At 34.8% G+C, this 13,756-nt stretch overlaps 2 protein-coding genes across 3 annotated transcripts; one reads left to right on the top strand and one right to left on the bottom strand.

Moving 5' to 3' along the window:
- Positions 1-564: 564 nt before the first annotated feature.
- LOC105231005 (arf-GAP with coiled-coil, ANK repeat and PH domain-containing protein 2) lies at positions 565-9,592 on the top strand. Of its 2 annotated transcripts, none has more exons than XM_011212076.4 (11): positions 565-1,066; positions 4,160-4,276; positions 4,410-4,503; positions 4,806-4,970; positions 5,057-5,200; positions 5,294-5,589; positions 6,766-6,903; positions 6,993-7,145; positions 7,215-8,109; positions 8,356-8,576; positions 8,645-9,592. In XM_011212076.4, exons 1-11 carry the CDS (start codon positions 1,014-1,016, stop codon positions 8,829-8,831), a joined length of 2,463 nt encoding a protein of 820 aa, XP_011210378.2. In that variant the 5' UTR covers positions 565-1,013; the 3' UTR covers positions 8,832-9,592. The 2 variants fall into 2 exon arrangements, with proteins under 2 accessions (XP_011210378.2, XP_011210379.2); XM_011212077.4 differs by having other exon boundaries at positions 6,787-6,903.
- Positions 9,593-9,745: 153 nt separating this feature from the next.
- Positions 9,746-13,311, bottom strand: LOC105231006 (zinc finger protein 37). Its single transcript, XM_011212078.4, has 3 exons — positions 12,043-13,311; positions 11,791-11,987; positions 9,746-11,731 (listed from the first exon to the last, which is right to left on the bottom strand). Exons 1-3 carry the CDS (start codon positions 13,187-13,189, stop codon positions 10,916-10,918), a joined length of 2,160 nt encoding a protein of 719 aa, XP_011210380.2. The 5' UTR covers positions 13,190-13,311; the 3' UTR covers positions 9,746-10,915.
- Positions 13,312-13,756: the final 445 nt, after the last annotated feature.

Raw genomic sequence — 13,756 nt, forward strand, 5'->3', positions numbered from 1 at the left:
AACTAAACAGACAACTCAAAGAGGGATATCGTAAATTGTATAATAGGGGTATTCTTTTGCCCTTGCAAAACCCTTGCATGGTGCAATTATTGCATATATTTCCTCCTGGTGCACCGGCACAACAACAAACACACGCAGAAAATTATTTGCAACGGCTGCAAAATATGTCAGACCAACACCCATGTATATTTGCGTGTTTTAGCCAACATTTTACATAAAGACATATTACGTCGTTAAATTGTTGAGGAAGGTAAGTTTTAAATTGATTTTATAATTTCTATTTAAATTATACAGATTTGTTACAGTTTTTTTTGTTAAAAATGTATGCAGAAGGTGCGCCAATTCACAATAGCCATACATAATAGTGATTCAAAATAAATTGGCCGAATCAGCCGTTCATATATCACTAGATTCTGCAATGGGTGCTCTCGTGCCCTTGTATATTTCGGTTTAGTATTTGTGCAATCTGCAATCTTGCAAGAGCAAGCGAATACCCCTAATGAGTCTCATATCAACTCTGCTAATTTGTTGTTTGTTGCCTTCTGTTCGCGGCATCCATCAACGCAACTGTCAAAGCATCAGGAGCGAATAATGACAAGCAGCTGCCACAACTAATTCGCGAAAAGTCAATTTGGTGAAAGTGTTTGTGTTATTATCAGAAAAACTGCTGAAAATTTGTTTCATATTTCAAGTATTTATACATTTTCTATAGTTAGTTGTATTATATTCATCAAAACAAAGGAAAAATGTTGGACATCAAGTGATTACTGATAAGTTTTTAAAATGCAAAGTGCTACAGTGAAAGAAAAATCGCAATTATACATACATACATATATGCGCAGATAAATCATTGTGTGTGAAGTGAAGATTTTGATGACGAGTGTGAAAGAGCAACAGCTGAAAAGTTAAATAAGCAATTTTATCATTTGTGTGGTGGCGAATTCGGATATTGTGTTTTAAATTGGTTACAAAGTGGTGCTTTTGATCCAGTGCAAATAGGATAATCATCCAAAATGCGTTCCACCATAGAATTTGAGGAGTGTCTTAAGGATTCACCCCGTTTTCGGTGAGTTCATTGAGTGTTAGGTCAGGAATGTTTTCTGAACTTACAGGTCTACGCCCCTTTTTCCTCGTAACACAATTTTTTTTGCATGTATATATGTTATTGTTTATTCATAATTTCCTTTTAAATCGGAATGTGCAAATACTTTTGTTAACGTCAACATTTTTTTTTTCGAGTACTTTATGCATTCTGTTGAATGTTTTATGTTAAATATCGCACCACTTCATATGTATATTCATTTTAAGACAGAATAATGAGAGGTATAAAGGTGGTCTTTTGTATACTGCACAAAAGTATGTAAGCAATTACGTACTATGTAATTCATAGACAAAGATATGCCAAAACATGCATTTTGTTGCTATTGTTCGTCGTTTTGCATGTTAGAAAATTTGCATGCTAAATAGCAGATGCTGGGTCATCGATGCCACTACCAATGCCAGCGATGCCAATTGGCATTCATTGTCGTCTGAGACTGAGTGACGCTTAATCATCACGAATTCCAGCAAAACAATAAAATAAATTAGGAATCATCGAACAAAAAACAAAATATGCATATGTATGTATGTGAGCACATTGTATAATTGTGTATAATTATGTCGTGTGTGTATATGTGGACATGCAATCGTGAAATGTTGATAAAACACAAAGCAATAACACGAAACACCACTTTGTAAGAATAGATAGTATGGCGTTATTAAAAGTATTGTGTTTTAAGTTTTCATTGGCATATAGAAAGTGAATTGATAAATATTAGACAAGTATATAATACGAAAAGTTTGTATATTATAATGTTCACAACTATAAAGAATTAAATTGTCAACTAAACGATATGTGAGAATAAATTTATAATATGTATTTTCAGATATAATGTATCTGCATATATGCTTAGAAGATTTAAAAATGTTTTTTATTTAAAATAATTATTACTATTGTATCTTATTTATAGAATTAAATGTAACATATTATCAACTAAAAACTTTGTAAACTAAGATTATATAGTATGCTGTCCTTTTCAAGAAAATACTGTCGTTGAAGTATAGGAAGTATAGAAGATATGTGTACGTATGTCTGATGAACAAGTTATCGCCTTTTTTCATTTCTTTGAGATGATATTTTTGATATTTATACCCTGAACAGTGTGCAGCACATAGAGACGGGGCCGTTTAAAATATATGTAGTAAAGCATAGTATATATGCTGAATTGGGAAATGGTAAAAGGAATTTAAGAAAATTAGGAAAAGGATTCAAATATTTTGCTCAAATGATAGCAAAAGTCTTAACACATTAATTGCCAAGTGGATTTGACAAAAATCTTCTCTGGGCTCTGGTTTTTTTGTTTTAAAGGGGCTAAATATAGTATATGTTTATATCTAAGCCATTCCTTATCTGCTTTATTGTTAACTTTGGATTTTATAATTGTTTTCGTACGTCGCTCGTTTTTGTACGACAAGGGCCTGCATGATGACAAGGGAATCGCTGTGGAAAATTATGCTTTGCGTCAGCCAGAGCCATCAACAATAAACTAAATGTGTCAGTTAATCCCGAAACTTCTCGTCGGCGCTTGTTATAGAACAAAAAGTCCGAGAAAATTACTGCTCATACAAAGGAAGCCCGAATGTAATTTGAAGAAAAAGGCGGTTAAAAGGCATGATTTATTGCGGTCAGATGAATTATTTGGTAGACCACCTCCTATTTTTTTTGGACAACTGTATCTTCACGAAATTTGATATACATATGTACTATATATGTATACATACATAAATGGCAATAAAATCTTAAGTAACCATCTAAAAGCTACCATTTGATTGTAAAATTTGTTATTTAAGCCACTTCAAATATAATTATTTTTGGTTTTATTCCAAGTTGAAATAAAAAAAGAAATTTTTGATTTCAACAAAGCAATCGTTTGTTGTGCCAAGCGTTGTTTATAGTGGCATGTTGTTAGAAAGCGAAAATCAAAATGTGTTTGATGATTTTTTTCCTCTTTGCAAAAAAAAAACTACGCCAAGAAGCTTTATCAGTATTGATATCTTATGCTTAAAATTCTTATCTAAATACTTCAATCGACTACTTACAAAGTTTATAATAAATAAGCTCTCTCATACTACCTGCTAACTTAAAAAGTCTTTTTTTTATTAACTAAGGGCAACAGTGTGCCTTTTAGATATCAAAACTGAAAAATAAATATTAATTCATAAATAGTGTTAATATGTGTCTGCAATAATTTTTGTTTTTACATTTATCTATTTTCGCTGTCAGATCGACAGCTTTGCACTACAGCTCCTAACATTTTCGTTCATAAATACATGTACATCTATGTACATATATAAATGCATAAATAAATAATTAATTGCAAATTAACATAGCGATAATAACTTGAGCTACTTGCAATGATTTCCAAAATCGCACATCCTCTACCTCTAATAACTTTTATATAATTCTCATTAATTCATTGACATACATAATTCAACTAATTGCCATGCGTCACATGGATGTAATTATAATAAACAAAACCTCAAAGCCAATATGTGCGCAAAAATAAAAAAGGAGGCGACAATGTTTATGTAAAATAAAAGAGAAAATTTACACACATGTGCACAAAAATATTCATATCCCAACTGTTATGAGTGTTTGTTTTACGACAGGTTTATTAATGAGTGTGAAAAAAAAACTAAATAATAAAGCGCACCATAAGCCAAGAGGTGAATGAGGTCCCTCAGCAAAGATCAAAACAAAGCAGAAAAATCCAAACAATAACAAAACTTCATATCATTTAACTTTTACTCTTAATTTGCGCAGTTTCTTAAAAATGTATCTGCTTTTTGCTTTGACTGCTTTTGTGGAGACACAATACAAAGTGGCATCTTTCCGCTCAGCTAAACCTTGCGCTGATAATCGATTTGACAGCATATTTGCATGTGAGCTCCATAATGTACCACAGTGCCTACGATTTTCAATTTAATTATTTTTTTTGCTGTCAGCGCGATATTATTTTTGTTTTGTTTGCGCTTTCGTAAACTACAGACAGCCAGTTCCTGCACTTATTATTACTTATAGTTAATTTTTTCAAAATAATTTTTTTTGTTTTGATTTCAGACAATTCATTTCCAAGGAAGAAACTGATATTGAACATTTGGAGCAACGGCTTGAGAAAATAATCAAACTCTGCACTGTGGCTGTGGACTCAGGCAAGGAGTATGTAAAGAACCAGAGGTAAATTACAAGCATACAAATGCACACATTTTATTTTCCATTGATTTTTTTTTATTTTACTCATGGTCTGCTAGTTTCCAATTACTTGCTGTGTTATCACTTAATATTTTGTTCTTCTTGTTGTTTTTTACAGCGCCTTCGCTATGTCCTTATGGGATTTGCAGCAACATTTTGCCGATAATAAGAACGCGCACAATGCTTTGGGCAAACTGATACACTGTTTTCAGGTTCGTTAAATACATTTATTTATTTTACTTAATGTAATTTCACTTTATTGCAATAAAAACAATACGACTTACGCTCTACACAAAGCGCCACTCACATGCCGGCGCGCATACTCGTCGCTATTTTATTGCTTTTTTGTAGTTATTGTTTTTTTTTTGTATACGAATTCGATATCGCCGTCGATTCATCAAGCCATTACTCATTGGCCATGCCGTGATTGTAACGCTTATATATGTACCTAGTACTGGCACTTATTTATGTATGTACTCATGCAATACATTTTGCCTACTATCTACATTTGCAGGAAATGAACAAGTTTCATACCATTCTATTGGATCAAGCGAGTCGCACGGTTTTGAAGAACCTCAAAGTATTCGTCAAAGACGACATCAATCAAGTTAAGGACTATAAAGGACACTTCCTCAAGGTATCCGAGGGTTACGATAATGCGCTCATAAAAAATGCACAGGCAAGTTGTTGCACCGATGATGAGTCATCTATCCTTACATTTGCACGAATATTCGTTTTGCTAATTGTTGCTTTTACCCATTGCAGGCAAGCAAGAATCGGCCACAAGAAGTACAAGAGGCAGCTAACATATTATCAGCTAGTAAATCATGCTTTCAACACACCGCATTAGACTATGTAAATTATATAACTTTAGTACAATCGCGTAAGGTTCCATCGATTTTATCAACGGTTAGTCGAAAATTATTTTTAATTAATTGTTGTGGTCAAAAGTGAAAACCTCAATTAACTAACATATTTGTGTATTTCTTTTCACTCAACCAGCTCGTAGACTACTATCAGGCTTGCGTTACCTACTACCATCAAGGTTTCGATTTGTGCAACGATTTTGATGAGTTCTTCAAAAATATAACGGAAGATTTGAATTGTTTACGCGGTGACTATCAACAATTAGAGAAGGCCATGCAGAACCGCCACATGAGTGTGAACAATTTTAGTGATACAAATACGAATAGCACTTCCAATAAAATCGAAGGCTATTTATTCAAGAAAAAATCGAAAGGATTCAAAACATGGTGCCGTCGTTGGTTCTATTTGAGCAATAATCAGCTAGTCTATAGGTGAGTATTACGTACTAGTATGTTGGTGGTAGAAGAGTTTATTATCAATTAAGTGCCAAGATAAAGAAAACTGTGTAATGTGTAAAATAACAATAAGTACACGTTAAGTTTTTTCAGACTTGAGTATTTAGTTCGCACTTTACGGGTTTGACTATATTAAAAATTGCCGTGAATAGAAATATCATAGGCGTGTTAAGTGAAGTGATTTAGTTTGAGTGAAATTTAAAATTATTTTCACAATTTTCTGCTGCAATTAGTATCTGAAGCATTCGATTTATGCCTTTCAAGCCTTTAATGAATTTCAAATCATATCGCGTGCTGTGAACTCCGCGCTAAAGCGACAATCCTAATTCGCGCGTAGATCTTTTTACACCCTGAGCAAGTTATGTTTGGCAAAAAGTTTGTAACACGAATTTGACTTGAATTATTGCCCATGAAATCTCCGAAAAACTGTTAATATCAGATCACTATAGTATATAGCTGTCATACAAACTGAACCATCTGATTAAAGTGCTTGCATTGCAATATTTTTTATTTGACAAAGTTTCTTCACAAAATTATTATCCAAAGCATCGCTACAATTTATTGACATACGGTTCAGATCATATGCTATTGTGATCTCAAACTGACCGATCGAAATAAATGAACCTGTAAAGGATATTATAGCTTCAATGCAGCCGAAGTTAACGTTTTTTTCTTTTTATTAATTTTTAATATTTTTTTTATTATCTGATACTGTTACTGTTATTTTGAAATCCCAAGATTTTATAGCCTAAATTTATTCCTGTCCCGCCGCCTATTCTTATATAGTAATTTGTTTGGAAAACATGCAAGTCTTTGCGCACCCCACACAGTTCATTTCATTTCCTTTGCACAGTATAGTTTTATAGAATTTTTAGTAAATTTAAGTTAAAATTTAATTAGCTTTAGTTATTAGCATTAGTTTTTAGAATTCAATTCGCTTTTTCATCTCTACTCGTGTATGCGTCCTAATTTTTACATTTATTTTATGTTTGTGTTGTTGTTGTGGTTGGTTATGTCGTGTGCCATGCCATACCTCGACCAATCTCGTACATACCCACCTACTACTACAACTATGTACTACTACTACTACTACTACCTACTCTACCTACACATATTTGCCAATTTATGTTGTGTTTGTAAAAAACGCTGAAGTGATTTGGATTCGAATTGCAGAAAACGCAGTAATGAGGATTCATTCTCCGTTATGGAGGAGGATTTGCGCATTTGTACGGTGCGTCCCGTCAACGATGGCGATCGTCGCTTCTGCTTCGAAGTTATTTCGCCAACAAAGTGAGTAGCACACACAAGCACACACATACATATATATTATTATATACTTACAACAATTTCTAAATGCAAAAAACTTTTGCGGCTTTCAGATCGCACATTTTGCAAGCAGACTCCGCTGATATGTTGTCGCTGTGGATTTCGGCGTTGCAGAAAAGCATTGGCGCTGCCATACAGCACGACAGCCAACATTCCAGACCACAGTCGTCGCTGGCGACGAATGCACTCAATGCGAAGCGGAAAATGTACGCAAGTATTTGTGCTGAAAGGAAAATTGCATATGATTTTAATGCTTTAACATTATCTAACTCCAGTCACTGGGAGCAATTCCTAAAAATTCCCGGTAATTCGCAATGCTGCGATTGTCGCGGCTCCGATCCGCGTTGGGCCTCCATCAATTTGGGTATAACGCTGTGCATAGAATGCTCCGGTGTGCATCGCAGTCTCGGCGTGCACTACAGCAAGGTGCGTTCGCTTACGCTCGACGCCTGGGAGACGGAGAACGTGAAGGTGATGATGGAATTGGGCAATAATGTGGTGAATCGCATTTACGAGGCACGTATCGGCGATAATTGTGAACTGAAAGCGGCCACAGAGAATTGCGATATTAGTGTGCGCGAGGCGTGGATAAAGGCGAAATATGTGGAAAAGCGTTTCGTGTGTGCCATGCCGAAACCGCAAGAGTTGCTCGCCAGCGAAACTGCTGAAGTGCTCTCCATTGATAGTGGCGGTGACGGTGGCGGCGGTGGAGGTGCTGATGCTGAGGAGCCACGTAGCTTGAGTAAGACCACAACGCTTTCGTTGGGTGCACGCAAATGGGCGGTTAAGAAATATCGCCGTCGCCGGCATCGTGACCGGCATCGTTCTAGCTCGAAGTCTGACGATGATGACGAGTCGATAAATCTTCCCTCGCTCTCGTTGAGTATTTCACGTGAAGATTTGATGTTAATCGGCGATGATTTAGCGCTGGAATCGGACGAAACGCCCGCCATTCTAGGCTCGGATCAAGAGTCCACCGATGGCGAAGTCGAACCGGAAATATTAGATGAGGTGCCCTTTTCCAAACTCGATGCGAATCTCATGTTGTACAAAGCGGCGGCGGTGCATAATTTGCCTGTGATGTGCATGGCCTATGCACTGGGTGTCAATAAACACTGGAAGAATCCGAACGATCACAATCGCACATATTTGCATCAGGCGGTGCTGTCGGTGAGTGTGAAACAACATTTTCATAACTTTTGCAATTAAACTGTTGTAACAAGTGTTAATCATATTTTTTGAAAGTATTATTCTATTACAAGCATAAAGAAATCTTAAATCTTTGAGGTTAAGTCGTTATTCGCTGCTATAAAAGTGTTGACGGCGCTTATTGCACGCTATAAGCAATTAAAACGCCACATATTTAATTTTAAAAATTGCAAAATTACTTACTTATTGTTCATTTCTCCACTACAGGGCTCAGTAATGGCATGCGAGTACTTATTGTTGAATGGCGTGCCTATCGATGCGGCCGACGACAATGGTGAGACGGCGTTACACATGTCCACCGCACGAGGTTACATAGCGCAGGTGTATTTGCTGCTTAAACACAAAGCCAAATATGACACCGAATCGAATGAGGGCAAAAAACCGCTCGACATAGCGGTGGATCAACGCAATGCCGACATTGTGACACTGTAAGTACAAGCCTTCCATATTACATACGAGCATATAGTTTATGATATTGCAATCCTCCTTTCGTTAGCTTGCGTCTGACGCGCTTGAACGACGAGATCGGCATGAATGACGAAGGAAATGGCGAAGATGAAACCTATAAAGATGTTATGAAAGACTTTTCCAATTTTGCATCAAGTCAACCACGCATGTTGCGCAATCGCAACGACACCAATACACTCGAATCACAACGTTCTTCCCTCACCAATTCGGACTAGTCCGTACGACAGCAGCAAAATGCGTCGATTACAAAAAAATAATTATTAAAATAAATATATACATATATATATTTAATGCAACTGCAAGCAAGCATAGCGGAGTGCACTCGAAAATTGACAAAAAGAAAAACACAAATATGATTATTGGATAAACAAATATTAGCCGCTTTTGGTGTACACATACAAACATAAAATGAACGTAAATTAAATTAAATTACTGAACTTAACACAAAATATGACTGTCTACATGTAGGCGTGCGTCGTTGAGCACAATATACATACATATATTAAAGTATTTTGAATATTTGTACCTACTATATTACGTATACATATACATATACAAACATATTTAGCAGCGTATGTATGTATGCTCATAATTCGCATGATCAAAATACATACTCTAGCATACATAGTGCTGTAGCGCAATCAAAAAAAAAAAAAACAGAATAATGTGAAAAAATATGAATTTAGACAATTTTATATTTCGTGTAATAGTTCGTCAGCGGCTGACTCGTTTCAAATGTAAAGTATAAAAATTTGTGTGTTTAAGAAGATTTTTGCCAAAAATTGTTGCTATTTATACTATTGTTTTTGAGGGATATCAAACTGTAAATCTCTATTGTTCGTTGTTATTCACTGAAAAATGTTTGTTGCATTCACATTCAATAATTTCAATTGCCTCATGCATTTAGTTAAACGAAACGCTTGTGCAGACTTGTATTTTGTTGCAGGAAAGTAAGAGAATCTTATCTTATTCAAAAGCCAACCAATTGATAAGGTGAAACCGAAGTATTTACGAAAGCATTCAAGAAATCACACTGTTTTTGACTTCCACTAGTTAAGTTAAATATTTAAAATATTGTATGCATGTCATTTATTATAAATTTGTTTTGTGTTTTGTTTTCCATTATTGTTTCTTGTTTTTTTTTTTTTGCATAAGAAAATTCCAAAAATATCGGAAATTTGTTCTAGCAAAAGTATTGCGTAAGCCCTGTAGTTGTATGAGTTTCTCAAATTTACAATTTTTGCATTGTTGTACGAATAGTTAGTTAGGAATTTCGCCTAAGCTACATATTTATATACATATACATACAAGTAAACGTTTCAAATATATTGCAATATGCGTATTGATAATGTTTAGTTATTTATATACAATTTAATACAATTTAACGTTTTAACAGCTTCTGTGAGAATAAGAAAATCAATTGTTAATTGTACACATGTGCGTTTGTGTATGTATGTATATGTTGTAAAACATATACAAAATCTTAATTCTACATAAATGATTAAATAAATAGAAAAAATTACATATTTATTAAAATCTTAAAAATGTGTTTCTTGTCTCATTTTAAAATTAGATTTAAACGCTGTTTGTTTATCAACATGATTTAACGTCAAAATTGTTTGTGTTGAGCTGCAGGGTGTCAATGATGTGTCATTCCAATGTTGTCATTGTCGATGGTGCATAAGGATTTGTTTACATTTGTTGTGAAAAATGAGTTTTACGAAAAAAAATTGTTTTTTAAAATTCTTAAAACTAAACAATTAAAATTTGGTAATGTAATTTATATGTATTATATAATATCTATTAGTATTCCAAGTTTAGTCACATACGAAATATTAATCTTTGCTATAGCAACCATTAACATTTTTATACAAGAAGCATCAGCAAAGATTGTTTTAGTAAGATGAATTGTAATAAAAATGGTTTTCTTGGTCACCCTTGGAAGTAAATTAGTGTCCGGAATAAAAAAATGTGTTAAAAAAACTCAGGGATTATTTAGAAAATATTGTTTTCAAACGAACAGCGAAAATCAGCGAAATTGCAATGCAGGCAAGAATGAAGTCGAGGAAATTTTAATTTTTTTTTATCGTTTTAATTTTTGTACAAACGAAATACATATTTTATATAATTCAATTTCAATAAATTACAACTAGTTATCAACAAATTGATAAAAATAAAAAAAACAAATTGTTACTGCACGTAACAAGTTGATGGCCTCTTAATTAAGTTAAACGCTCAAAAGTGCTTCCGGCAAATTAATACAATAATAGTAGAGAAAATTAAATAATTACTAACTCGATCATACCAAAAATGCTGCACCGTTTTCTTCGCTTGTTTCAACGTTATCGACACATTCAACGGAGAAAAATTCTAAATCCGATGACCGACCATCCGTTTTTTTCACACTTTCTATTGCTGCATTCTTCCGCACGCCATGCACATTTACGATGTGTCTTTTGACCGATGAGCGATCGGCGAATTTTCGCTTACATTCGGTACATTGAAATGTCAAGCCGGTATGCGTTACCAGATGTCGACTGAGACCCGATGTGTGGCTGAAACGTTTCGGGCAGAGATGACAAGAGTATTGTTGTCCCATTGGCACTTCTGAGTGCGCTCGGTTTATGTGATTGATCAAATTGTTCTTTTGCGTAAACGTACGTCGGCAATGTGAGCACTTGTGTGGCCGGGCGCCGGTATGCGTTAACATATGTCGCTTTAGCACTTCACGTTGCACAAATGATTTGCCACATTCGTCACACACATGTGGCTTTTCGCCTGTATGTATAATCATATGACGATTGAGCGCGCTTTTGCAGGATAAATATACAAGACACACCGAACACTGGTAGGTTATGCCACGCTGTTCGCCTTTGAGATGTGTGCGCAGGTGACGATTCATCGCATTGCTGGTGGAAAAAACCATGGGACATGAATCGCATTTGAATGTCTTCGGCGTATCCGTTTTTCGCAGATGCACGGGAAATTCAACAGTATTGCCCAACTCGACGGTATTTGTGCCGTCTACCCCTATTTGTTTTGTAAACGTTGGTTTAGCGTCTGATTTGGACACTTCATTCTCATCGTCGACACTTTGCTCTGGCTTTGACGACTTCTATAAAAGTAAATTATATTATAGTAAATTGTGCATATAATTATTGTATTAGAACCAACCATTACGTATAGTTTCTTAAGATCTGCAAAATCCATGGACTCGACTTGTTCGCCCTCAATGTCATCAGAGAAATTAAAAACAATAACACCTTCTTCATTATCACCGTCATCTTCCCCCTCCATTTCCTCACATTCGCCATCTTCATCACCATTTTTTGAACTTTTTTTATAATACTGAACATCGCCAGTATCTGCAACTGTAAAAAAATTATATTAGCATTTTTTAGAGAAGTAAAATTTGACTAAAATTACTGTGATATGATTCCGTGCCGGGCTCATGACTACTACTTTCCGAGGCTGTTAAACGAAAATTTCCACTTCCTAATCTATCCTCGAAATACTCGAACCGTTGACTCTTATCTATCTTTTGACGTTTCCTGGATGACTTTTCGGACACTATGGAGCCTTCACCTTCTTGGCTGTTAATTGACTCTATTAAAAAGAATTCTGGCTCTTCTTCCGCATCAGCATCGGCATCGGCTTCTGTCTCTGCACAGATATCATCATTATTAACGATTTCGCCTTTAACTGGTGATGTTGATGATCTTCTTTTTTCCACAATTCTTACAATTTCACTTGTTTCCTTTTGTTGTTGTATTTTTGTTTCTTCAGGCTGCTCAATTACTGTTGAAACTATTATTGTGTCAGTTTTAGTCGCCAAGTTTGCTCCTCTTTTGCTATTTAAAAAAGACTGCAAATCATCTAATAATGTAATTCGTTCTTGTTCACGACATTCTGAAATCACATCCATTCGCAGTTCTTCTTTTGCCTGCTGCAAACATTCTTCGCGTAGAGTCGTCCGTAATTCTTGTTCCATTTCACATCTTAATTCTTCCTTCACTTCAGCTATGACGGCACTACGTAACTCAATTGCTACTTCATCCCGTATATCCATTCTATATTTTTCAATACATTCTCTTTTGGCTTCAGCAATCTTTTCAGCAAGCTCTTTCTGTGATTTTTGTTCCCATACAGCCGTTTCTGATGCTTTCTTTTCGTCCTCGATTTTCTGTATAAATTTAATAGAATCCTCGAACTCCAGTTCATCTTCAAAATCGTCGTCTTCTGTTTTCTCAAATACCCGACTTTTTTTACCCAAATTTAGAAGACGTATATGCTTGCGCAATTTGCTATCCGATTGTTGATTACGTTTGCGAAAATAGTATGATTTCTCCAATTGGTAACGGCATTCTGTGCATATTGATTTGGGCAATCCATCGCCTGTTTGTACTTCCAAAGCGGCACACGCCATAATACGCATTGGTATTGACAGCTGCACCGAGGTGCTGTCTATGGAGGCTCCGCTTTGCGGAAAAATTTCGACGAGTTCTGATTGATCCAAAATGCGTAAACATAATCTACACATTTTCTCCAAATCTGGATAAGTAGCTTCCCCCATTTCGCGTCTTTAATATATTTTGTAAGTATTAAAAAACTTCAATAAGCTTATTTTGTATTTTACCAAGCAAGCATAAACTAAATTATATTGGATAAACAAAACGTCTTAGAGATGTGTTTTATAAAATGCTCGATATTTTAAATTCGATACCAATAATTAACTGAAAATTTCTTGTTATAAATTAAGTTACCTATTTATATTATTATTATTGATAAGTATTTGTGCCACTCTCATGAATGTGTTACATCATTTTTTTAACTAAAAGTATAATGTTTTTAATGAAACAAGCATCACAATTTAATGTTACGTTATTTTATCGATATCAAATATGTGTGAAATAAGTAAGTGACGCTAATGATTGTGAATGGTAGTTTTTGTGATAAACAGTACTGCCAAGCTAAATCTCCCCGAAAACCAAAAATCACTTCAAATTGTGTTATTCATTACTTTGTATAATTATAATCATAGATATCTTGACGTAAGAATATCTGTATTTAATTGTGTGCATTATTTCAATATAATTCCGACAAAGATCCAATCTTTAAAAAGGACGAAAATGGATGCATA

This window comes from Bactrocera dorsalis, chromosome 2 (genome assembly GCF_023373825.1).
Source record: "Bactrocera dorsalis isolate Fly_Bdor chromosome 2, ASM2337382v1, whole genome shotgun sequence".
Classification (NCBI taxonomy): domain Eukaryota; kingdom Metazoa; phylum Arthropoda; class Insecta; order Diptera; family Tephritidae; genus Bactrocera; species Bactrocera dorsalis.